The 27,593-nt window shown below is 46.5% G+C and overlaps 1 protein-coding gene across 1 annotated transcript; it reads left to right on the forward strand.

The window, feature by feature from the left end:
* Nucleotides 1-193: 193 nt before the first annotated feature.
* On the forward strand, nucleotides 194-27,593 carry shq1 (SHQ1, H/ACA ribonucleoprotein assembly factor). The gene is made up of 12 exons (XM_068594322.1): nucleotides 194-278; nucleotides 921-1,089; nucleotides 1,252-1,316; nucleotides 3,370-3,498; nucleotides 3,589-3,755; nucleotides 4,022-4,134; nucleotides 4,210-4,307; nucleotides 7,982-8,139; nucleotides 8,610-8,663; nucleotides 11,902-12,025; nucleotides 17,339-17,459; nucleotides 26,788-27,593. Exons 1-12 carry the CDS (start codon nucleotides 197-199, stop codon nucleotides 27,419-27,421), a joined length of 1,914 nt encoding a protein of 637 aa, XP_068450423.1. The 5' UTR covers nucleotides 194-196; the 3' UTR covers nucleotides 27,422-27,593.

Here is a 27,593-nt window from a genome sequence, read left to right on the forward strand (position 1 = left end):
GTGTGCTGTGGTTTAGTGACCGTCAATGAAGGGATTCAAACAGCCTTGCGTAGAGCAAGTGCCCGGCAGCGGACAGTGTCAGTCGGCTGCTGAGCTGCCGTTAGCCGAAGCACGAGGAGACCCACGTTAGCCCAGGGAGCATGCTATGCTAGCAGCGAGCTAACGCTAACCTTACGGTTAAACTTCAGTTAATAACATGCTCGTGAAGTCGGTGCGACACAAAGCGGCATCGACCACATGTGGTCGCTTCATATGTCGCCGCTTAACCTATTTTGAATGTGTGTGAGTTTAGTGTTTAATTCAGAATGCATTGAAGCCAATGACACCTTAATTTAACTCTATTTAGACCGTCAACTCCCCCCTCGCTTAAAGTAACGCTAACGTTAGCTCCATGTGACATTCAACGTTGGCAAGTATCTATAAAACACGCGTGTAGATAAAAGATGTAAGTTAACTATATGCCGAAGGGACTTACAGGTGTATTCGGTGAGATGGATAAAGCGACGTTTTAAGCGACGCACACGTCTGTCAACAAGTGCATACCTTTTTAAAATGTTTAGATTTTCAAATGCAGTTTGGTAACGAGACGTTTCTGAGCAAGAGCGGACGGAGGGAAAATGAAACGGTTACGAGCTCATGTAAAGACGCCTGGTTGTGACTTGCCACGGTCAGAACAGAGCTGTGTTTACAGTTCTCACGTCACCCTTGTTGGCACACGTGGGCTGCTGCTGCTGCTGGAGGAGGCGTGATGGACTAAATCCAGCGACGCTTACTCGAAACGACCACAAGGGAGCGCGCTGGAGTCTGCGGGGCCCGCCGTTCAAACGCAGGCGGCAGACCGCTGCGTTATGCGGTCCTGCTATTCGCTGCAGCTGGAGCTTGACGTCCTCCTCACTCCCCTCTTCTCGTTGATGCTGCAGGGTCCGTGTTACAATCGGTGTTCAGGATGTTAACTCCGGCGTTTGACCTGAGCCAGGATCCAGAGTTCCTGATCCTCAGCATCCGTGTGCCCTACACCAGAACATCAGAGTTTGACCTTGACGTGGACGGAGCAGATTTCAAGTTCTTTGCCAAACCTTACTTCCTCAGGTGAGCTTAATGGGTCACGCAGACCGGCTTGGGTGAAAATGGGAGGCCGCCAAAGTCTCTCTCTCTCTCCACATCAATAGAAGATTAACAGGCTCAAACCAAATGGGGTCTTTTTTTTTGCGACGGTAACCGTCTGGGTCTGTTTTATTTTATTTTTTTTAGATTGTCTCTTCCTGGAAGAATAGTGGAGGATGGGAGAGAAACGGCCAAGTTTGACATTGATAAAGGTAGGTCACATTATTAAATGATGATCATGTGTATCAGTTTTCATGGTGGCTTTACAAAAAGAAAAGAAAAAAGCCTGCTGAGGTATTTTAGTAAATGCACAGCTGTTGCATTACCTTTTTTTTTGCATGCACACAACCGGTGGAATCGGATGTCTTCCGTTCGTTTTCATTTCTTTTGTAGTTTTGTTGACACAGAAAATGTATCCTTTTACTTGTTTCCTGAGTTCTAACAAACTGTTGTTGTTTAGTTTTTTTCTCTCCCCTCCGGTGTTTGCCAGAATGTGCTGACCTTTCTTTCAACAACTTTTTTTGTCTTCTAAGTTGTACAAATGTCGCAACATTTGGAGTCGTGTCTCATTCCAGTCACCGGTGTGCGGTTTGAAAGACGGTGTGACCTTTTATTGGATAGTTTCACCGTGACGATAGAGACTGGAGACGTGTCTCCTCTGGCTGGGGCTGAACCCAGGACGTATGTGTCTTGAGTCCACCAAGACGCCTCAAATTAGTAACTTGACTGTGATTCTTGTCTTTCTTCAGTCACCTTTTTTAAATAAAATAAATAAATCGAAGGTACAGTGAACCTAAGATCCTCATGAGCGTGAACTTTGAGTGGATGTGACCTGCAACTGGGATATGTTAAGTGGTGTTTTCAGTTGGTGGACACAGAATGGTGTTGACGGTTATTTAGAACAACAACAATAACAGCAGCAGTGTGTACATCCTTGGTATGAACTGGCTTCTGGAAAACATAGATGTGCATGATATTGTTGACCATATGGTTGATGTCGGCTCATTTGCGCTTCAGTCAATAAGCCGGGGTAAATTAACCGACTGTCCAATTTTAAGGGCCAGCAGCGCCATCTGTAACTTCACCACAATTCCAACTCGCAGGCGCCTGCAGCTTCTGTTAACAGATTGTCTTAAATATATATATATATATATATATATATATATATATATATATATATATATATATATATATATATATATATATATATATATAATGATGAGGGCTGACGTGCACTGGTGACTCCGCGATCCTCGTTTTCTGACCCACTGCAGTTTGTTTTAACGAAGTTGTCTTTATTCGAGACATCTGCCTTATGGACTCTGACACCTCGTGTCTGTCATCACGTCTGTCAGCGTGGCCCCGGTTAACTAAATAAGCCGTAACATCTGCTAATAAAGCTGCACTAATGAGGGTCCTTGTTTGGACTTCTAACGAGCAGTGATCATTAGGACCCCTCTATCAGACTTCTGCAACTCGAGCAATTAGTCCTCTCCCATCGTTAAGCACATCCAAGCTCTCACACTTGGGGGTTGGGGTGGAATTTTACGAGGTCTTCAGGAGACGTTCAGTTTTTCTCTGTGGGCTGGCCGAACCAGTCTAATTCATCAATAATGGGTTGCCTGTTTTAGTTTGAATCATTTTGAAGGATTCCGTGCACAGGTGGCTATCGTTTGTTATCAGGAGATCGTGTGTGTGTGTGTGTGTGTGTGTGTGTGTGTGTGTGTGTGTGTGAGATATATGTGTCTGTCTAATCGCATGTCGGTTTTCTAAGTCTAATTTAGACTTAGTTGATTTGATGTTTGGATTAATTCCTAAATGTATCCTTCCATAGAAAGTAATGCCTATTTACATAATCCATTTTCATCTGATGTTTTTTTCTTTTTTTTAATGTTTGAATGGCCTTATACATCATATCCAAACTGACATTACTGGGAATGGAAGTGACTTTTCTGTCCAGTCACAAGTACCGGAAATAGGTTTCAGTCACAATATTAAAAAAAAGTAAGCAAATGGTCTCATTTGATAGACTGTATTGCCTAAATCATTTGGTACAGTTAGAGGAGGTTGACTACGATGAATCAGAATCAGAATTGTGGTTGATTAACTGTCATTTGTTTCATTGGTTAATTTGTAGTATATCTATCTATCTATCTATCTATCTATCTATCTATCTATCTATCTATGCAGTGCTTATTGTCAAACGGCTTTGTAAAGAAGGAGCTCTGTAATGGTTGATGATCATCCCCCTCGTTTTCACCGCAGGTCTCGTCACTCTTCGGGTCCCGAAAGAAACATCAGGGGAGCACTTCGAGGGGCTCCAGATGCTTACGAGTCTCCTCGCCCCAAAAGGCTCCCGTTCAGCAAGACCACTCATCGAGGAGTTGAGCACCGGTAGGTCAAATCTTCACGTCTTGCTTTTTATTTGATTTCATAACTGAAGTCGGCGAGAACCAACTTCTTTTGGTTGTTCACACTTCAAAGGAGGCGGTGAAGGCGCAGAGGGCGGTGAAGAAGAAGAAGAAGAAGAAGAGGACTTTGACTGGCAGGTCGAGCAGGAGGCGTACAAGGAGGCCTCCGAGGAGGAGCTTGGAGCCCTGCAGAAATATGGCTTTGGCAACCAGAGGTGTGGTGTGTTTGCAAGATTACAGGTGAGGTTAGAGCTAATGATGACTTGTTGTTATGAGTGTCAAGATAATGGAAAGAACCTGACAGAGGAATAATAAAAGTGAAGTAGCACAGCCTTCCTCTTGCTCCATTCAATCAGCTGTCTGGGCCGAGTGTAACGCTGACGAGTGGTGCAACACCCCGCTAACTTCTAAACACAGCTACATATATATCTGTAAATACACACACACACCCACAGAAAAAAAGTAAGACATTACGAGGTTCTAAACGTTTGGGATTGCCCTGACAGGAGGAACTGAGCGACGTGACGGATGTCAAGAACCCAGAGGGAACGACGGCGGCAGAGAGGAGGCAGGGACGTCTCAACGCAGAGGCGGCTGCGTTTTCCCCTGACCATTACCTGTGAGTCAAAACCTAGAGCGTCACGCCCGTCCGCCCGCCCTGTACTGTCCGCTAACATCTCTGGTGTCATTTCAGAGCTGATTTCTTTGAGGACGAGGAGATCAAGGGGCTGTTGGAGTTTAGGCCCTGGTGGGAAAAGCTGAGTCCTTCCACAGATCAGAATGGAGAAGCCGGTGAGTTCAAGTCCTCTCTTCGTAATCCTTTTTTTGGAGGGGGGAGGGTGCAGATCTCTTAATCTGAATTGTGTCGCAATCGAAGATGTGCCTGCTTTCGAAACTAAGTAAATTGAATTTGTGCTTTTCTTTTTTCCTTCGACAAAAGAAGAAAAAGAGATGGAAAAATTAAATAAATCTTAAAGGTATTAGCGGGACATGTACCAGCTGTGAATCATTTGAGCTCTAAAACGAAACAGCAAAGTAGTAACTGAGGGCGACCAGAAGGTGGCGGAAAGTTGCAGAAATTGAGGATTGTTTTGTTGATATTGTTTGACCAAATAAAATAAATATATAATTAGTTTTACCATCCCCCAGTAGTACTACTCCAGAATGTCCACTAGTAGAATATTGTTTCTTGTATTAGCGTTCATGCAGTGCTCTGAACGGGAGCCCGCTGGCTGTGAGTTACGCCGGCGAGGCGCTGACATTGTTCTCGGACAGTGTATGAATCCCCAAAGGACACACGAGTCTTTTCACTGCCTCCTTTTTGAGGGAGGTCGGCTTTGAAAGCAACACAGTGCCCTAAGTCCCCTCCCCCAAAGAGCCTTGGGGCTCCTGAACAGGAAAGACACTTTGCATTTTGAGTAATTAAACTTGGAGCTCACTCTAATCACCAAATCTCTCCCTTTTGACCAACAGCCACAGATTCAGAATCCGGCGACTCAATTTAAAAAGCCAATCATTTGACCTTCTTGCATTTCAATTTATTGATTTTATTTTTGCAATTCTTTCCCATCCATTTCAAAATCATTGATTGTTTGAGACGCACTGTTTGTTGGCTAGAGACATCTCCGCTCAGTCGCCTGCATGTGGAGTGATGGTTTGAAAAGCCTCGCCGCCGCAAGATACTTATTTTTTATTGTGCTATCCGGCTCCTCCGACAGACAGCCTGCTAATTCCAGCACCTCCACTGCTTAAGCAGGCGCGTGGCTCCCAGCCACAGCTTATGTGTAGTGCACAGGGGTGTGGTGCTCTTGCAAGTGGATTTAGATTAAACAGATAGCATTATCGCGGGAGGGGGTAGGTTGGGGTTCCACCAGCACGAGGTGCGCCTGGTCGCTGATGAGCAGCCGTCAGTCAGAGATGCAGCAAGGGCCATTAGCCGCAGCCCGAGTTTAGCCTCTGTGGGACATTACGGCTCCCTGTGGCGCCTCCTCCACACGCCGCCACCGGCTGAGTGCCTCAGTCGGGAGCCCAGGCGTAGATAAATGGGCCAAATTAAAGTTAATGGCTTGATTGACGGGTCGAATGGCATTAGCCTCAGCTGAATGTGAAGTATGGCATCAGTCAGGTCGTTTAAGCGGCTTGCCATCAAATCCAGAGAGCGGGCTAATGATTTTCAACAGTTTGTCGTGTGTTTTAAAAAATGGCAACTGCTGGTCTTTATTTATTCTTCTTCTCCTCCTCCTCCCTTCACTCTTGCTAAGTCTGATATATGTGTCACCTGACAGATGGATGGAAACATAAGTGCTAATGAAGGTAAAAAAAATAAACCTCTGTGCTCTCCAGTGTCTACATACACACACACACACACACACACACACACACACACACACACACACACACACACACACTCTGACAGGCCACAGCTGTCCACTGGAGGCCTGTGTTCCCATACTGGTCTCTCTACCTGCTAACTCTTTGTTATGGCTGGTTTTAGAAACCTGACCACGTTCGATAGGGCCAACACATTAAGCCAACCGAGTGTCGCCAAGTGCCCTTTTTTTTATGATTTGATACTTGACATCATCACAGCGTGTCAACATGAACTGTACCTGCCGTCCAAGGTTGCACATTAAACCCCCCGTCCCTCGTCCCCTCACCCCCGCGCTTGTAAGGAAATTCCGAAAAGCGTTTTTCGAAACCCTCTGCGGTGTTTTCCACAAAGCATATTTACTCCATGCCATCCGGCCATCTGGACCTGCAGAGAGCGGCGGAGAGCCGGTCCACTGTTCCAACTGGAGGAATTAGGTCAGAAATTAATTTGCAATCAGCAGAAGCCGCCACGCGCTGTGTGCTAATGCCCGATGGACCCGGCGGGCTCCACAGCGGAGACGACGGGCTGGGTGAATCTATCCGGTCTGCTAACCTCCCATCAGCGGTGCGGCTGCAGGATTAATGGAGAGAAAAAATATCTCCTCGTTGTGAGTCCAACTTGCAACCGTTGCTTTAAATGCTGCATTATGTCATTGTGAATTGTCAGGTTTTCTCTTCACAATGGACGACCACTAAAAAAATTTGGAGTGGGTCATTTTTTTGTGAATGCTGATCCACAAAAAAATAACCTAGATACGTCTTTGCTCCTTTTTTATAGCTTTTTACCTCTCAAGTGCCTGTATGCCGTATTATTTGCTGGCATATCTGTTTGCCAGTGCAAGGCAATGTGGTTAAATCCTCTCGGTGTGTGTATGTGTGTGTGTGCGCGCCTCATGTAAGTGCTTTGAAGAACTGCGTGTGTGTGTGTGTGTGTGTGTTTTTGTTCTCCTCGTCCGCGGCTCTCTTGCTGCAGCTGTGCTGACGAGGGACTCAGGTAGCGCCTGCAGGGAGCTGCAACCTGACGTAATGCAACAGGAATCTCCTTCCCAGCAGAGCCAAGTTCCCACTGCAACCAGGGAGATCATCCTGAAGCACTGTGTGTGTGTTTGTGCATGTGCCCCAGCCAATACACAGCATCTCAGCTTGCACATATCGGCACAGGGACTCTGTTCTCCACATGGAGAGGGAGAGAGGGGGGAGAGCAAGAGCAATTGCTTTCAGCTGTTTTATAAGCTGCTGGGAGGCAGGGAGAGAGAAAAAAAACAGTTGAGTTACAGCACGCTCCTGCAAGCATTCAGCGCGCCTCTCAATACTGAGCCACGCAGATAGCTTAAATGGGATTGAAGTCTGTTTGTGTCGCCCCATTAGGCCTGCCACAGATCCCCCACACACACCTCCATTAGACAGATGTCTCTTTCAAAAGGCAACAGTTAGTGATTTTGCAGCGAGCAGGGGAAGCAGAGGTTTTCGAGAGATTCTCATACGATTTAACTTTTATATGTCAGGCTGTTTGGCCGTCAAATATGATAACGGATAAATGGGACTGGCTTTACTAATGTCCTTAATGTAATGTAATTAATGACCTAATTTTCCCCTCTGCTCCTCATCAACTCCCATCACTTTGCACCTCAACTGCTCAACAACAGCATTTCCGAGGGGAATAAAACGGCGTTAAAACCTCAAGCAGAAGTCACCGTGAAAAACAACTCATTTACATGCATCCAACAACTGTGACCCCTCGGGTGTGTGCGGGGGTTTGACAGCGCCCAGTGAGGCACAGCAGCAACATCCGTGTCGTGCAGCTGTTTGGGTGCGTCGCCTCTGGCGGTTACAACCTTTCCTTGGACGCTCAGCAACGTCGGCGTAAAATCACCTGCAGCCGGACGGCCGATCCGGTTCTATGGCCACAACGATGGTATTTCATGGTTGGGCCGCGCGTCGGGGACAAGTGTATGCGGCAGTGATAACGAGATTTAGCGGCGGCTATTTCACGTTTTATCAAAGCAGTGAAATTCTGAACAAGGCCTTTTAAAATGTTTGCCTTTTGCCTCGTGGCGACTTGAAATCAAAATGACTCCCTCGCTCTCCCTGTGCAGCTGTGTCGTTCACCGACGACGAGAAGGAGCAGCTGAGGAAATTCGCCAACCGCTCATACCTGCTGGACAAGCCGTCCCGGCAGCAAGCGTGGCTCAGCCTGGTTGACGTCCTGCTGGCGTACTGCTACGAAGCGCGCTCTACGGAGGGAGAGCACAACGTGAGTGAATATCTGTATGTGTGTCTGTGGGTGTGTGTGTGTGTGTGTGTGCGCGCTACTCCTCCGGAGCAGCACTTAGCCCTGGATGACAAAGCCCTCTATCCTCAAATCCTTTAGACCCCCTTCCGTTTCATTCAGAGCCTTAAGAGATTACCAGCAGATCCGAGGGCTCAGGCCAGGCCTCTTTTGTGTCACTCCTCTTAAGGTAGCTGCAGCGAGGCAAGGTGAGCGGACGTGTTTTCCATTGTCAAAAGACGGCTCGTATAGCGCGTGCTCATAAAATACCAGCGATGTTCTATACAGCAGGACGTTCAATTTCAACATTTAATTTCCATATACCATATTGTGTGATATGGATAGAGTTTAACAAAGAGCCCCCTGGTTTATTTAAAGTAGCTTCCAGCCTGCTCCTTTCTGTGAACATGCTTTTGTTCACGTGATGATAAGTGGTCCCCTTTCGTCCCACGCAGGTTGAATCCCCGTGGACTATCAGAAAACTCAGCGGGACGCTCTGCTGGCTGGAGGTGAGTCGCTGGGGAGTCCAAATAATATCGTGATTCATTCCCATCCCTGGTTTACTAGCAAATGCTTATTCGACAGGAACGGGAGGAGGGGGGCAAATATAAAGACCGTTCATGGCAGAAACGGCCATGATTTCCATTGAAGTGTATCTTAATCAGCGCAGAAGGTTTTTGGCGGACAGAGTTGAGCGGTCTGCCCGGTATCTCAGTGGTGGCGTTCTCGCAGAAGCAATTCTTCTCATCTGTTGTGAAGCAGGATAAGATAAAAATGTTAAAAAAAACAACTATATAACCTTATTTTGCCATTTATTTCAACAGTTATTTCAGCCGTCAGAGAAACTTTGTAAAAAGAACAATGAACCGCATGCAGAAAGTTCACCAATGTTTTCTCGTTCTTGCTCTTCTCTCGGGTAAGAAGAAAACAAATGTAATATTTACAGTCCATTAATCATTGTTTAAGGCAAGGAAACACTTTTTTTTTCTTTTTTTTTTACACAAAGTCACCCTTTTTTATAATAATCAAATTCAGATTATTATATCAGTTAATTGTAATGATTGGTTTATTCAATTTGTATGGCTTAAGAAGTACTATTTGGTCCGTTAATCCTAAATTAAGATCATAACGACTGTTGCACGTTATTGGTTGTGTTCAGCTTCAAACTGGCTTACATATTTCTTTAGGTCTTTACTTTTTTTAATTTCCCTGTAACACCAGTTGGGATGCTTTGGAAAATCACATGTTAATTAGTTTGGATGTATTTAACAGTAGCCTGATTTCCCTAAATCTCACAGCTTTTTTTGTGGCATCTCTTCAGGTTCTTGGCCATGTGTCTTTGAAATGGCAACAATGTGAATATGACTTTGGATGCGCTGTAAAATGATCAGAGACTCTCGAGGTGAACATTGAGCGTCTGTGATTTACACACACACACACACACACACACACACACACACGGTTTTACTCTGTGTACATATGTTGACAGCTGCATTAGTGTTTGATGACATGTGACACTAACACCTTCAGTTGGATCTTTTTTTTTTTAAATTGAGAGAGAGAGATGCCAGGACGACATGTTTTGTGTCAAATTGGGATCCATTCACACGCGGTGAATTGCACAGAGGTTGGCGTTCAACATTGACATTCCCGAACAGCAGGGAACAGTTAAAGCTCGCCTTCCTCCCGGGCCCGACGACGGCCGCATGTAGCGCAAGTGCTAGACGGGGACGCTTTGTTTCTGACCGACAAAACTCTCCGTTTGCAACTTTAAAAAATAAAATGTTTTCAGTGTAAACACAATAGTCAGTTTAGAGTCGTGGTCATACTTTTTGGTCGGGCTTGACTCTCATATCGATAGGTCGGCCCCTGTCGTCATCGCTACTAGATCCAGCTGCTAGTTGGTAGCTGGATAAACATTTCTTTTCCAAAGTGTCTTGTGCAGGTGTGTTTTTTTTCACAGTGCGTTTTTTGTCTATTTTGACACGCTGGGGTCGTTTAGTTTCAAGTTTCTCCCTGTCAGCGTCCCATTATAGAGGAAACCATGCATTTACAGTAATGCGTGCACCGCCTTGATAAGCTTGAACATCTAATCGCCTTGTTGGGACAAAGAAGCCTGACAAAGGCCGTCATCGGAGCCATGTGCCGCATCCACTTGACATAAATTGCCGTTCACGCCTGGCAGAATTCATTGCGTGTAAAGCCAGATTTGTACTCTATGCGTCAATGGGGCGTCCCACCGTGGAAACGCATGCCGCATGTTTAGATTTTCACTTCCAGATAATATGACGGATCATGTCGATATATGTTCTGGCCACCAGTTTGAATGATCTTATATTCATGTATCATGTTTTGTCAGTTTGGCATACATACTACAATACCCATAAGCCTCACCACCGTAGCAATGAAGAAGAGGCCCATCAGATATTGTCCTGCATGTGGTATTTAGCCCGCCGGTAACAGAAGTTTAAACACTCAGACTAATTTCAATCATTGTTTACGTCCACCTCAAAATTTAAACAGACTTGTACCATTGACCTTTTTCATCAAGGAACCAAATATTCATATATCATATATATGTAATCACATGTTTGAGAAAAGGCGTGCGTGACCTCTGCCGTAAAGCGTTAGCAGTTACACTGTAACACTTTGCAGACCAGTCATGTGGCCCGATACCGCCATTGTATTTGATTCTGTTGTCGTCGTCGTCTGAAATGTTGCACGTCAGAGCTCTCTCGCTACGCAGCGGATGTGGTCAAACCATCGGAATGGCAAACAAGCCAATGAGAAGTGTGGTTGCTGGGACCTTGACCCCAGTTTGAGGGTTTGTAGTCATGCTCGTCCCCCCCCCCCCTAGCACACGTCAACAGTGTAGTTAAGAACAGTCTCCAGCTGCCTGGCAGCTCTTTTACTGCTCGTCAGTCAGTCAGCAGAGCTGTCGGCTCCCATTGACAATCCTGCCTCGCTCGAGTCCCCCCTCCTCCTCCCTTCACCTTGTGTTCCACAATAGATTCCTCTTCTCCTTTGACTGCCTGTCTGGCTTGCTGTGTGTCACCGCTGAAATCTGCTCTGCTTCTTCACTCCACTCTCCCGCTCTGCTATCTTTGTTTTCCTCTCTCCCCTCAGCTCTGACTGTCTATCTCTCTTCCCTTGTGCGAAACATTCGCCTCCCCGCTACAGCTTCACCCCCTCCTCCCTCCATCTGCTGCATGTTTGCTTGTCCTCAGTCGACTGCGCTGGTGCGACCGTGAGCGGCTCCTCGCAGCAGCAGACCTTATTTACACTCCTGCCGAACACGCCCGGGGGAGAGCGTGATCCCGGATGACACGCGCTCGCGAGCTCGCAACACGTCCCTAACAAGCCACGGAAGGAAAGACGGAGGAGAGGGAAACCGCCAGATAACGCATCTCCGCCTCTGTCGCGTGTCCATTCGTGCAGAAATCTGAGAGTGACGGCAGTGATTGGAGAGAAGCAGCAATTAACGGGCCGGCGCTGCAGAGGCGTTAAAGAGTTGTGAGCCCCTGTTTCGCCAGGAGTTGTTGGGAGTAATTAGCGCACCGGCGACTGCGAGACACAACAATGGGAGCCTGTCTTAAAATAAGGACGGAAAGGGCTCTAAATATATGGCCGGATCGAAACCTTTACCATCAGCTGCATCTCCAGTTCCTTCTATTATTGAATAAAAGCGTGGTCTGTTTTGTGTGTGCTAAAGAGCCGTCTTGACTTCCTTTGTTCTCTGCTCTGCAGACATACAGCTCCTTGCAAGACGTCCTGGCGTCGTTTGGACGGAGGGTTTTGTGCTACCCGCTCTACAGACACTTTGCAATGGCATCCGCGGCTGTTCGTGACACAACAAAGATTTTGCAGTTAGGTGAGTCTGCAAGGAGCACCACAGCCCCAACCCTCTTTACACACACATGCTTAAGCTTCGAATTCCATGTTTTATGTGCATTTTGCAGTATATTGCATTGGAAAAGTTTTTGCCTCACTTGCTTGGGGTGATTTTTGCCTCTGTCACGGAAAAAAGTTGATGCGCAAATATGATTATGGAAACGGCCTGTGCTGATCTCCGGTTATGCCGAGTGAAGCCAACGCGGAAGGGTCTTAAAATGCGTTTTATCTCTACCGATCATCAGAGGCGGCACCTCCCGGTTGCAAAAATAAATCAGATTGTATAGAAGTCTGACAAAATGACTCTTCTTCTCTCTTGAGTTGTTCCCTCCTTCAACATTGTAAACAGTCTTCTTCAATACAGCATTATGTTCATTTAGTAAATTATGGTCCATATATAGTTAAATCCCGTAAAGCGGGCTATGCTTTAGGGCGGGCTTACTGTGATTGACATTTTTCTTGTGCTACCAGCTGCAGTGTTACTACGTCGCATTCCATATATGGTCACTACAGTTCATTAGTTGCAGAAAAAACTAAAAATATGAAGACAGCGTAATCGCAAAACTACACTGCAGCAGAGTTGTTCCCCTGTAGCAGTTGAGGGAAATGCGCCTTAAATGCGTTCTTTATTCTTAAAATGCACTTGACTATTGAAAGGAAACCCAGCTGTCTGCCGGACGGACAGAGTTTGGAGAAAAGTGCTTCATGAGGCAGTGTGTGTTTTTGAAAGTAATATTTCCCCCAGCTAAACAAGAGAGTGGCCCCACTCCCACCACCTCGGGGAGCGAGATGTGGATTAGTGGAGAACGGACTGTTGACTTAGATATCTCAAATCCCAGAGTAATCTTTAAATCAAAAGCCCCCACGGACAGATGAAACGCTGCGGTGTAAACACACTCGGGGTGTGCGAGGGCTAAGATTATCCAGCTTGTGATGATTTTAACGCTGGTAAATGACAGCAAATTAAAGGCCTTTTAAGCTCCAGATTAGCATTTTCGCGCCTCATTAAGTCGGAAGACGAGTTGATCACGAGAGCCAGGGAAACGGCAGCTGGAGTCCCTCCTCCCCCCTCACCTTCTCTGTCTCGCTTACCTCGGAAACACTTTTTCTGCCATAACGTTGGCTTTGTTTGTTTGTGTCAATTTATTAAGGCGGGGGGGGAACTTATTATTTCACTATTGTTTTCCTGCTCTTGACTCATAACCTTCACTATTTGCCAGCATTAGTCTGAGCAATAGGGCTTTTTCTTAATGAACTGTAACTGGTGTGTTTCCTCCCAGCATTGCTTTACACACTAATTAATTTGTCAGTATAAAGCAAATGGAAATGCACGCTACAGTTTCGAAGCCACTTCCTTTAAGTGGCCGCAAAAGCAAACATTCATAGGTATTAGCAAAACAAACCCATTAACGGCAGCGCACAGGTTGAGGCCTTTCGAGGAAATGTTATCCGGGGGGAGGGGGGGGTAAATATTTGAACAGTCCTCAGGAAGCCAGTGGAGGAGCTCCTTGAGAATACTCTCCACGCTGCCTAAGTGGTTTTGACTAAAGAGCTACTGGGCAGGTAGAGAGGAGCAGTGGTGGGGGTCGTCCTTACGGTGATGGTGCTGATGGGACCAGCCGTGGACGTGGTCCTCTGTGACACATCCATTACGCCACAGTTTGCGCCGGAAATGGAATTTCTTCCGGAATTCCAAAAGGCCAGGAAAAGAGTTCGGCATTTAATCCAATTATAGGGTTTTTTTTTTTAAAAAACATTTTAAAAAGCCCTTTGATCTAGTTCTAGGAAATCGAGGAAAAAAGATGAAATTCTACAACCAGAGATGGGTGTGAACACTGATTATGGGATGAGGTGTGTGTGTGTGTGTGTGTGTGTGTGTGTGTGTGTGTGTGTGTGTGTGTGTGTGTGTGTGTGTGTGTGTGTGTGTGTGTGTGTGTGTGTGTGTGTGTGTGTGTGAGATGCAATGCAGAAAAAGAATAAAAGAAGACTGAAAAAGGAAAGTACAACAGAAGGTAGCTGATATTGAGTTCTGCATGCAGTATGCATTATTTTCAAACTAGATGCACTGAACTAGACTATTGAACTATATATTTGAACGACATGTTCAGGACGTCGGTCGCGGCCGGACTGATGTGCCTCTCCTGCCTGTGAAGCGCACCATCGGAGAGAAAAGTAGAACTCCTCCTTACGCCTGTTCCTGCTCTTAGAAACCGTGAAATACGATGATAAATATTACACTAAATGTTCTTTGTCTGAGTGAAGAAAAATATTTTGGCTCCCACATTTTGTGATCGGTGATCAATGGACCCGCTAGCCCCGGCATTGAGGCAGTGTTCAGTCATCAAACAGATGAGACTAGACTCGTCATCACCGTTTCTCTCTCTGCAGACGACAGACGAATGTGTCCTTTCCCTGCATCCATGAGATGCCTTTTAGAAGGTTTAGCGTCCCTTTTTTAAGACACAAAATCTACTGGACAAAATGTGTGTGATGTATGAACCCCAATATTATTGAAGTTCAAATAATGAGCTCTGTTCAAAGACATTTTAATAGATTTACTTTTTTTTTGGCCCATTCAATTCCCAATGTCACGATTTCAATAATTGAAGTAGTGCCTACCTCGTAGAGATTTTATCTTAAAACGCTCTCTCTGTTCATATGGTAATGCAATCATCCCAAATTAAATACTTGCCATAGAGGGGGACTTTCGGCGTCTCATGATATTAAACTAAAAGCCGTGCTTTACTACCGTGTATTTGCAAGAATCTTCAAATGTGTGTATCAAGATACAGGGATTACAGTTCAATATAATCAGATGTATTGAAGCAAAGTGATGACATTATGTTTCATTTATTCCAATTTAAGGAAAACTGTCATGGTACTCAATACACACGTCTGCATACAGGAGATAGATTATAACGCTGCTGTCTAGCAGTCAGGGACATTAAACAACACACAATGAGCCACTTTCTGCCACAAATCTTTCAGAATCATTTATTGGCCAAGAGAGTCGACACAGTATCAAAAGCACAAAACATAAAGCTCCATATTGCGATACTGAAATGTATCAGTATTTTCTTATGCACCCTTACTGCTGCATACATGCGGATCCAGAGATGATGGATCTAATCCGTGGCTTGCAACAGAAAGGAGAGTTGAAAATCCAAAATCCAATCCCTCTGAAACAGATGTTGTTCTCACTATTATAGCACACCTCGTGCATATTCGGTCAGAAAGATAAACTATCGATGGAGGTGAAACATAAGACATGTTTCAAAGGATGCATTTCTTTACATCCGACGAAACGGATTCCAAACTGGAAACGATAATGTTGATGCGCTCATTCATTTGGAAATATAGCCACGGGGGGGTGGAGGGGAGGCTGCTACAGTGTTTGGAAACTCTGCATTTCTGTTGAGAAGACACAGCCGGCTTTGTTTTTGGTCCACTTCACACCCACCTTTGGTCCCCCCCCTCCTCCCCACACACTCATTGGGTAACCTGCTCACACCTAATCAAGACCCCTTGCCTACTTATTACTTATTCTGTGTATCTCACCATACAACGCCAGTGTTGAACTGGGAGCAACCTCCTGCCTCCCAACAACTCATTAATCTTCCTATAAAAAACAAAACAAAAACTCTTGGAAGCAAGTGTATGTTTGCCACACATGAGCCAAGTCCTGAGTTTAAGTTCCCTGCATGCGATCTCATTCTTAAATGGGAACCAAATGTTTGCTTAAGGCTTTTCTCACTGGGAGTGCGCGGTTTATTTGGATACGTCTGGAATGTGTCTGGACAATGCCAAACGGCTCCGCGGAGGTGCAGGGGAGCCTTTTCTGTCTTTCGCTCTCGATGGATCGCCGGCCACATCATGAGGCTATTTATACGCCTGATTGGAAGCGCTGTGGCTTGTTTGGCTTGTCGCAGGCTGCAGGTGGTGGCGGCAAGACGGGTGAAGGGGCAGAGATTCCACGCGACACTTTCTGTGGTGTCGGAAGCTAAAATGATCCACATGACCGTGCAGGTGTTGGCCGCAAACCATGTCGATGCCTCGCGAAACACAACAAGCGGGTCAACCTCTTTGCGTTCCTCTTGCTCGACACGGATGATGTTCGGAAGTGAGTGTTGGTCTCGTGACACACAAAGTCCCCGAAAGCAAACGGAAAAGCCAGGAGAAAAATCGTGATTGACGTGGTTTTAATTTGATGGGATTTTAATTCAAAGGAGAAGTGTTGTGTGCTTTTGGCGGGTGTAGACAAACCTATAAGCCGTTTCTGCACTGTGTTTGTCTGAGTTCTTCAGGCATCGGTTCACCCACGTCCCCAAAGAGCCCATATGTCCTCAATAGCACACATGCTGTGCAGATATTTATGCTTCGACGTGCCATGGTTTTGAGAGTCTTATCTTGATTTCTGCTGCCTCCAATCCCAGAGTTGCATAAAACCCACGAATACATCTTATTTAAGCGCGGGACATTTGCATTTCAGGACGGGAGGACAAAGTAATCCCTTGAAGGTTTTTAGTTTTTAGCATAAGCTCAGCAGTGTCTCACTCTGTCTGTAGCTGTGTCCATATTTTACACCAATACCAAGAGAAGGGGCCGGATTGAATTTACTCAAACGCTTAAACTACGAGTCAGTGTGTGGCAAATCCATATACTACAGAACTGTCATGATAAGATCGCACCTTTTGTTATACCCTGTGATTTGCTCAACCACCCCAGCCCTTTGGGCTTGAAGGCTTTGACATGTTGATACCCTTCATTTAAAATGAGATAGGATTTTTTTCTTCTTCTTCAAAATGTGAGAGCCCCCGGGCGCTTAAAGCTGTGTAGTTAAGTGCCCGGTGTTGGATTTAATATCATGCACACACAAAAAAACACTGCATTGAATTATTGATTACTGTGGAAAAAAAAGACTTTAAATCAGGCGCTTGGTTTCGTCGGATCTTAATGATTCAGATTTAGACCGTAGTGACGCTGCATTGGCACACTTGAATGGCAAGTCAAGTGGAAAGGCATCAAACGCATCCAGCGCTATTTTTGACCGATCAAGGCAAACACATTTTTGACAAGGACGTCGTGAACACAGCCCCCATTTAAATCGACAGACTGCACTCAAAACCGCACGGATGAAGTTACTCCGCCGCTCGCCCCCCCCCCCCCCCCTCTCTTCTGATCCCCCTATACCTCAGCTGTGAGCTCTTTTTTTTCAGATGCGCCCCACGTCTACCGGCAGATATTGTCATCCTTAACACCGAGCACCAATAACACTGTTTTTCCATTTGCCCAGGGAAAGCCTGTGTCCTCAGATGCCTGCTGGATATTCACAGAGTGTTCAGAGAGAACGACCCGGCCTACATACTGAACGATCTGTACATCACAGACTACTGCATCTGGATCCAGAGGGTCAAGTGAGTACACACACACACACACACCTCATAGACCTTCATCTTCCACTCTGCACCCATGATGCATCAGTGCTTTAGAGGAGAGGATTAGGCGAGTCATTTGTCACAGCAGGGCCAATTGAATGACCAGGCCAGCGAGACATCAGACACATCTCTCTTATCTCCGTAATCATGGGCAAGTTGTAAAAGAACCGGCTGCTCGGCAGATCCACTCCACGTGGAACTTTTTAAATGTGAGTGGGGGAGGGTGGTGGATCTTCCCGTGTCGTCCGTGGGTGTGACCCCCACGCTGCAGCATCGCGGGCCAAGCACTCCGAATCCGATATCGGTTGGACGGCTCCTTACTCTCTCACCTCCATAAATCCATAATTCACAATTGCTTACACATTTCAAATGTGAGCCCGCGAGCACATCGCTCAGTAATGAGCCCTGTTTTACTCTTGGCCAGGGTTCAGCCAAGTGGTGCACTCGCCTGGAAAAAGCCCAGTTGAAAAATGTGCGCCTGATGTTGTAGGCTCGGCGCCCAGATGCAGACACGATAAAAGGTCTGCAGGGATTTAATGCCCCCCGTCTTCCTCCTCCTTATATACTCATTCCTAAATTTTTCACGACTAATTTCTTGAATTTTGTTCCTTAAAATGCTGCAGATGCTGAAATCTTAAACGTAGCTTTCTGCCGCCAAGGGTCTCTTAATCAAGACGGTGTGAAAAAAGAAGGAAAAGAGGAAGAGTTGTCTTTCTCACCATTGTTCTCTTTGCAGTCCGCGTCTTTCACCAAGAGCTGAATTTTCTCATCAAAAGGACCCGGTGATTACAACTGGCAAATATACCGAAAACAGCAGGTTCTCGTAAAAAAAACTCTGGTTTGTGGACACCTGACGTCGTCCTAATGTTTTATCAGCTTGTTTCTCTGATAACCTATGATCCAGATGTCCCATAACCCTTTATTTGCTTCAACATATAGTTAAAAACATTATAAAATGGATAAAAACAATTTTTTTAAAAAAAGGTAGCTTTTGGCAGACGATGCATGAGCAAAGGCGTTAGGACGACATTGACAGGAGAACAAATTAATAGATTATGTAAGCACTAGGGATGGGTATTTTAATCAAAACTAGTACTCTTATCAATACCAGTTGTTGGTTATTTTTGGTTAATTGGTGAATCAACACAGCTGCGCCCCTTTTTTAATAACTATGTACTGAAGGGCTGGCTTCATGGCTGCAGCTTCAGTCTCCAGAAAGTTCCCAAATCCTTAAAACAGCTAAACTATTAGCTGTGCGATTTTTGCTTTGGTTGATTATTCGGTTCCAATGATCAAACTCCGTGGTAACTCCCTGGTAAGTACACAACTCAACAACATATGTGACACACTTGCACTATCAAAGGCCCTCCACCCTCCACTCCTCTCTGTTCTGTTCATTGGAACTAAATGTCAGCTTGACCGAACACGTCGGCTCCATCTTCACCCGACATCGATCATTAAATGGATTAGTCCTGTGCTCCCGTGTAAGCGATCTGTGATTGAATTGTTACATTTCCCCCTTTTCGGTTTGAGTTTTTTCTCCTGCCAATAACGGAAGGAAGGAAGTTTTTATATCGTCACATGTAAGCCGTCCTGTTGTGTAAAGAGACATTCGGATTAGGGGGAAAAAACACTTAAAAGCAACCCATTCAAAACTCTTCTTCCTCGGTGGGCATTGCATGCAGCCTTCACGAGTGCGATATCAAAGGAGTGCCTGCAGTCAAAATGCAAAGCGGCACAGGTTTAGTTTTCTTCTGAGGTTTGGAGCGATCGCGGTTTTCCACGGACCGACCCTCCTCTGTCGCACACGCTTGTTTGTTGTGGCGGCCTCCTTTTGTGCCGCCTGACAGGTTCGATGACGGATCGTGTAGGCGCTGCTTTCTTCGGCGCGAGATATCTCCCCTCCCCTCCCCCCCTTTTCTCCCGCAGGATTTGTCATCCTTCGCTAAGTGAGTTGCCTCTGGGAGCCGAGCGGTAAGATGAGATGTAATCTATACCCCCCCCATCTTACAATCCTTGTTTCTTGTCAGTCCGTGCAAACGTAGAGGCAGCCGCCGCCATCAGCTAGGCATGATGGACGTTTGTTGACTGTGAGGAAGGGGGGGTTGATTTATTCAATATCCTGACTGTCCCACATGCAGTTTCAACTCCTAAAGTTTCTCTGTCTGCAGAGGCATCGGTCTCAAATTTACAACGTCGTAAAGGCTTCAGTGTGCTTAAGGCCCCGCCCCCTACCTTTACCCACACACACAGCCCTGCACATTGAACTCAAGGGCGTGACCTCAAAGCAAATGGCTCTTCACATTGTCTTTTCCTTTTTTTGAGGTGTGGGGGGGAGTGAAGAGCACTGATCCATAATTTAACACAGAATTTCCTTGTGGAAACTGTTTTAACCCCCCCCACACACACACACACACACACACACACACACACACACACACACACACACACACACACACACACACACTCGTCCGATTCCATTTATTGCCAGCAGATCTTCCAACTGGAGCAGCAGTCGCCAGTCTATTAGTTTCAGCCCGTGCTTTCCGAGGTTCCCCGTGCCAAAGCCCCCTGCAGAGCTGCTGGACTGCGAAGAATAAGCGAGCGGCCTCACTTTCTCTCTTCTTTGTCGTTCCTTTTATCAAGAGAAAAAAGAAAGCTTGGAAAGAAGCCAGCGTAGATTCAAGGCAGCCAGCAAAAACGAAGCCTTATACGCCTGCTATCGTGTTACCGTACCTCAGTTAGATCAGAAGGGCTTTGACTTCCTTTTCCAGCGCTGCTTCACTTGCAGCCATCCACCCATCCACCCCTTTTTAATAATTGGGTCAATTAGATTCGAGCATGGGAGAGAAAAAAAACATGGCAGCATGCAAGCGTTGTGCTCCATGGTTTTGAGAAGGGAAGTGAGGTGAGATTCATGTTTCCATATGAAGTCATTAGCAGAAAAGGAAAAAAGCTGTAATTTTTCTTTTTTTTTGGTGAAACTGTGGGAATCGGACAATCGCACATTGCTCCAGAGACTGGAACATTTTACAATAAACGGTTGAGGCAAAGCTTGTCAACTATCCAACTATACTACCCCAACAAAAGCACAACACAATGGGTGTCGTTTTCACCAAAGAAAGGGAGGACGACAGAGAAAAGAATGCGTGCAGCACCACATGAAAACAACAAAGGAAGTTGTACACATCCTTTTTGATTCCTGGAGGATGAAGCAACCCTCAGGATCTCTACACACTCCTCCTCTTCACCTTCGCCCTCAGCACCGCGTGGCCACTGAGGGAATCGGCAGCTCCGTCAGCAGCTCCCCCGCGGAGACCCGCATCTGGAGCTCCAACAACTAGGAAACGTTTCGGGTCAATTACGGGGTCAGCATGTAAGCGGTCAGACGCTCTGAGAGTGCACGTGGCATGAATACCCCCCCTCCACCTCCTCAACCCTGTCGTTCACGGCTGGTCATTTTACCTCGACACACCTCTTTGCGATCTCAAAGCTAAAGGCACCCTTCACTCAGACTTTCCCATCGGCTACGTAGCGTTATAGGTAATCGTGAGCTTTCCCTGGGGAATTCCAATTAGGTGTTGCAGGCTACTTCTGTGGCGTCGTGCTCCCCACGTGGAAGAAAATGTTGAATTGCCTCTTAGCCTGTCAGCCCATCCCCCAACCAAACAGCTGATGCGACAACCAGTCGTTTGCTTGAAAACCATCAGACAGCGTCGCGCAACTGTCAAACGGCCGTCCCGGCAGCTTTGAAGCGGATAATGGAGCCGCTCTATCAGATGTTGGCCTCCGCGCTGAAGGGGATCCGAGAGGCCCCCGCTGGGGAGAACAAAGATGCAAATGTCTCTCAGCTAACGGGGATAAGTAGTACAGATTTCCTCCCAGCGTGGGGCCACTCCAGCTTTTTGTCTTGAGTACACAGGCTCATCTTAAACACGGACTTGCATAATTTCCTTCGTCCATGTTTGAAGTGCCCTCTCTAGTTATTACAATCGATTACGGCAAATGGGGTTTCTTTCCGTCTGAGCAGATGCTGATTTTAAACAACTGCTGCGCGCATCAGCTTTCCCGTCCCTTTTGAGAGGCATAAATGAGATATTAACAGTTGAATGTGAAACAGACGCAGTAAACATTTGACACAATTTCAGCGCTTTAATGTTTTAGGGATGACATGAATCACAAGGTGAGAGCAGACAATAATGAGCTGAAGTAGAGTTTACCTGAAAGTTTTATCTTGCCACGCTGCAATGTTAAAAAAAACAACTTTTTGTGAGCCCAGAACAGACAAAAGCCCTGCAACAGTAAAGATGCTGTAGATGCTTAAATGATGTGGGAAATGCAACAGGAACAAGTTTTTAAACAAATCTCCCACATTCCCTTGTGTGCTCCCTCACATCCAAAGCCTTAAAGCCCCCCAGTGAAATACAAAATACCTTCTCCCGGTTTTAATCCTTTGTCCCCTGTGTTTGTTCATTTCATGACTCACTTTACTTAAATAAAAAAGTTAATGAGACTTTGGCCACACAGGTTATAGACAACTACATTTGTGGATCATTCTCCCAAATAGAGCAGTCCTCAAATGGTCCAATCAAATGCAGTATAAGGTTTGAATAAAATCCTTTGCGTTTGATTTAAACCTCCTCTTATAACTCTACACCACTTAAACATTGTTTTGCTTTGAAATACGTCACCAAAGCTCAAGAGGCTTTAACCTTTTGGTTTTGAAGAAAATACAAACTTTATCCTCTATTAGTTATGGTGACATTTTACTCATTAAGGTAGAAGGTGAGTTCTTGGGTGAGCTGAACTTGGATACTCAAAGTTGTTCCGGGTCATCCTCGGGGGAGCATGAATGTCTGTGCAAAGTTTCACGGCTATCCATCCAGTAGATGTCGAAACATTTCACTCGAACCCACCCGTTTGGGGCGGAAGGGAAAGTCGGCAGGCTTCATCCTCTGGGGAGCATGAATGAACGTACAGCGTACGATGGCAATCCATCCAACAGTTGACAAAAGGTTTCACTTAAAACAGAACAGTCAACCCATAGGTGGCGCTCAGGCAAAAAACCAGGGTGTTATCCAGTTGATAGGCTTCATCCTTTGGGGACCATGAATGAATCCTTTACAAAAATATCCCAAATAATCCTGGGCCATCCACAGCACGTTGACATTTCCAGAGCTGAGCCGCTCGCGACTGAAAATAGCTGCCTCCGTTTTCTGATACAAGTAATCGATGAGTTTCCTGTACAACCTTTAAAGGTCCGTCTTGAAATCGTTAAGATTGTATTATAGCTGATATGAAAGATGTCCAAAGCTCTAAAAAAATAAAAAGAAAGCATCAATACCTGACAATCAACAGATGTTTATGACAAATCAGTGTGTGTCCAGTACAATAAGGCAGCTCCAGGTCTGAGAGCGTTAAATAAATACATCTGCGTTTCTCATTTCTGGAATCGAAGTGGCATCCAGTGCCTCAGACTTTTACAGCATTCAGTCACAGTGGCGGATCACATCTCCCAGCGGCGGCTTTTATCTTCCTCCCCCCCCTTAGCTAGGGAAGGATGCCGAGTCAAACCGAGGAAATCTGGTGCTCATATTACAGAGATTTATACATCTGAAGACAAGCTTTATCTTGCGCTGTTTTTCAAGAGCACAGTATCGCTGATTGAGCTGCTGTTACAATGAACACGAGCCCGATGAAAGAAATGTCAGATTGTAATTTAGCTCTGACTCCTACACACACACACACATCCCATTCTCATCTAAAGACTTTGGCAGATGGAGGCGTCTTTGTCTCGCCAGAAGTTTTCCAACCTTGAAAAAGCCAGCCCTCCTCAGTTTAATGAAGGCGAGCCACAACAGCGGTGCAGTAATGACTGGATTGTGTACAACATTATCCCTCCCCCTCCTGGACGGAGCCTTTGTATCCACCGCAGGCTGAGCTTCTCCAACCGCAGAGCAAAGGAGGGGAGAGAAAACAAGCGCGCCTCCCCAATACTAACTCAATAATGACTTCCCACGGGGGGGAAAGAGAATACAGGGCCGTCTTTGAAGTGGCTGTGCTGCAGGAGGCTCTTCTGCCCGAGCTGCAGCGATACAGGAAGCTCTCAAGTGGCTTTTATGGAGCGCGGCACCGAAACGGGCTCAACGCAGCCTGCGCACACTCGTCATCATTAGTCGGGGCAACATTTTAATGTCTTCATATCCTGTAGTCGGGTGTGGGGGAAAAAGCCATTTGTCACCGTTTTTAAAAAAATAAATAAAAGTTGTGCCTGTCTTTAGAGGTTTTCACACATGGAGCCCGCAGAATCCCAAAGAAACGAACGCAGTGTTTTTTCTTTGTTTTGTTCAGTCAGCTCATCTTTTAATTTGAGTCCCTTCTCTTGCCTGTGGCCCAATGGTTCCTACTGAAAGATGTCATTCAAAAGAGGTCAAAAATGTACGTTTGTAATTCTTAAATGAGGCAAAAATAACGTCCTGCAACAGCTGGGCACTGCAGTATGATGGGACGTGTCACCTAGTGTAACAGTGGAGCTCATTGATTTATTTTTAATAGGAGATTTGTGGCACAGAGGACTCTGCCATTTCAGGCTATTTTAGGCTTCAGATACACAAATACTACTCGTCTGCAGGATCAATAGAATGTATTAAAGGATTAATATGGTAGTGCAGAATATTACCATATTCAATGCAAGAAGCAATCAAATGTCTGCTTCATAATGTACATACACGCCTTTTCTTCTTCTTTTCAGCGTCTCAGGGTTTTATTCGGCTGTGTAGCTTTAGAAAGTCGTGCATTTCTCTTCTTTCTACATTGAGCTGGCAGGTGTCCCAAGCATCTTAGCTGGGGGAATCGACTTTGGCTACTGTTTCCAAATTCTGCCATGTTGTGACCAAGAAAACTGCCAAAACATTTTTGGATTAAGGGCGCCACGTGAGAAAGGGCATCTCCCTCCTTTCCCACCGCCCTCCCCCCTAAAAAAGATTATTCCTTTCTCAGTGTACGGTGAAGAGAAAGTGCTATGAGATCAGTTTACATAGTCCCTCCTGAGGTCCTCCACGGCGCTTCTATAAACACTTTACTCACCGGGAAAGTGCGCTCATTAGGACGGCGTGCTAACGAGGAGCCATCCCGGCGCTCAGCAGTGGGTTAATTGGGCCAGAGAGGGCAGCGAAGCCCAGTGTGAAAATGTGAATGGCAGCGGAAGAGTAGCCCCCCTCCACGCACACACAGACACACACTTTACGATTCCGCCCTGAATGGACATCGTCTGAATCGCAGTGACCCGCAGAGGTCAACCATGGCAATAGGGGGCGGCGCACACGCCTCAACCGTGCTGGGCAACGAATAGCGGCCACTTAAGTTTTTCTGGCAGCGTGGCGGGCATTCCCGGCATGAATAATGCGCAAGCGGAGGCCTCCCAACAATCTGATGGCTCCGCACAGGAGGACATTCAACAGCAATAAAACATTCCCTCCCTTTAAGGAGTCCGTTGTTTTTATCGTGGGGACATGACTATATAAAGCAGAAGCTAGGGGAGGGGGACACGTTGCTTAATGCACTTTAATGCTTTATGAATCTGTGGGGACGTTCAGCGCTGGGGCTGCAGCTCGGAGCCATTCTCGGTCCAGACTTTTATTGACTCTATTCGGTTCGACTGCAATCTGTTACCCTGCTTCCCATTCTGCAGGATTTCTCCCAAAAAACATGCCTGCGTTCGTTCAACCAGAACCTTTTGGGCCGCAGGGACCCTAAGGATTAGGAATCTTTTGAGGAACTCGTTGCATTTTACCCCGTTAGGAAAGAAAAAGCCCTGGTCGTGGGGTAGTACTCTCAGAAAGTGCAGGCACTTGTACACACACACACACATACACACCGCCGCTGCTTCAACTCGTGTACCGGTTGATTCATAAAGCTGTGAAGATGTAGGGTAGACGAGAGGAGCGCATTTCTCTTTCTGCTATGACATTAAAGGTGACGTCAGGCCCTTGCTGCCGGCTTCCCAGCTCATTTAAAACCCTTTTTTTTTAAAAAGGAAAGCGAAATGGAGACATCGCAAGAGGGTGAGCAGTAGATGAGAGAGTGAGAGGGAGGCAGGGAGGGAGACTGCTCGGGGCGGTGCTGTGAGTGATGCTCAGAATGAAAGAAGTTATTTTTAATGAAAGAGTTTTATGGCAGTATACGTCCTGAAGCACAACCAAATAACCATCGAGATGATTTACTTTGGAGACAGACGCTCTTCGCGTCTGTCTTTGTGTTCCTCCTCTGCCCTTCCATTCATCACAACGTGATCAGTAAATACTGTACAGTCGGGAATGTCGTCTGTCGGACAAAAGCGCAGAGATTTTTATTCTTTTATCAGCGGGTCCTTTTTTTATTTTAATTTTTTTTGGATGCAACTAAGCCGCGACACTGAACCGCAGGCCCCGCCTCCTGCGACCTTCAGCAGCCCTCTCCAGTCTCCTGGTCTTTAGACCTGTCAGGGGAAACGTGGACAACAATGGGCTGACTGAACCTTTTTGTTCTTTCTTTTTTTTTTTCGTTTAGTTTTTTTTTTTGAAGTAGTACAGGGACAGAAATGATCAAGAATGTCTTGGTGGGAAACGCGGCTTTAAATCCCTCTACAGCCGGATTGTTGGATATAAAAAAAAATATCCGGTGAAAAATTCAGAGCACACTGTCGGGATCTTTCTCTCTCCCCCCCCCCGAAAAAAAAGGAGAGGGGGGAAAAAAGGCTCCTCTGATTGTTACCCTCCCCCTCTTCCTCCCGCACTGTTTGCCGCCTCCAACTGTTGGCTTAGCCTCAGTATGTGGAGGTGAAAGTGAGAGGGCGGTTGCGTGCGCAGGACTGAGGAGAGAGAGAGAGAGGGGGAGGGGGGGTTCTGCCTCTCCCTCTCTCGCTCGCTGTAATCCCTCTCTTATCACCTCTTGCAGGGAGAGCAGCAGCAGCAGCAGGAGGAGGAGGAGGAGGAGGAGGAGGAGGAGGAGAGCACGCACCCCGCGTATCACTGCAGCTCATCTCCCTACATTATTAAACATCCATATTTCCATATTTCATTGAGCCCCCACGCCTCGGCAAATCGTGGTCTACTTAGCATTCAGATGAGAATGGGATATGGTTAATGGGTATTAGATTTGTAGATGGTTATCCTGTGGCTATGTCTTTAGTACGCAGAGCTGGTCGATCAGTCAGTATCTCTCTCTTTCTCTCGCTCTCTCGGGTACCACTGATATTGTAGTTTGATGTCTCTTTTTTTTTTCCCTCCCCAACTTTTCTTTTAAATGTAACTTTTTTTTCCCTTCTCAGGTCCAAGAAGATGTCAGCCTTAGCTGTGACGTTACAAAAAGCCTCCCTGCGGAAAAAAGACTTGGACCTGGATCTGGAGGAGTTAGAGGAGGCAGCGACAATGGTGGCTGAGGAGGAGGGAGCAGCTCCGATATCCCTCAGTGACGGCAGCAAAGCTTCCAGCGGCGGCAGCAGCGGTGACTCGTCCGATGAGAGCGAGGAGTCTGAGGCTGAAGGGCAAAGCCGCACCGAATCCACCAAGGGAGGAGGCGGAGGAGGGGGAGGGGGAGGGGCAGGGGCGTCTAAGGACAACCCTCCACCGCCCCAACTCATCTCAGCCGCCTCTCCCAGCCCCCGGGAGTCCACCAGCGCACTCATCTCAGCGGAGAGCGAGGCGGACGCCCTCCCCTCAGCCTCGCGGGGCTCCAGCCTGCTGATCCAGGAGCTGGGGGAACGGGTGGCGGAGGAGCTGAATATCTCCCAGGACTCCGGCTGCGGCGAAGCAGAGAGAACGCGTGCCCGGGCGGACGGCGCCGCGACCAAAGCGGACGCAACATCGGAGGGGAACGGGAGCAGCGACGGGACTTTGTTGGAGTCCAGCTCTCGCAGAAGAAACCCCCTGCTCATCGTCCCGGACGTGGAAGGATCGCGATGAGTCTGCTGAGAGACAGATGTTGTGGACGCCTTAATGAATTTTGAACTTTTGACTCGCTGTGTAAGAAGGTTTTTAATGACTGTCCTCTCAATTACCTTATTGTCTACAAAGACTTGTATTCGCTTACTATGTGAACGTGCTAAGCCTCATTAAAGTACTTACTTCATACGGA

The sequence above is a fragment of the Clinocottus analis genome, unplaced genomic scaffold, assembly GCF_023055335.1.
Source record: "Clinocottus analis isolate CAN_PGR_092001 unplaced genomic scaffold, fCliAna1.0.p SCAF_3, whole genome shotgun sequence".
In the NCBI taxonomy this organism is placed as follows: Eukaryota; Metazoa; Chordata; class Actinopteri; order Perciformes; family Cottidae; genus Clinocottus; species Clinocottus analis.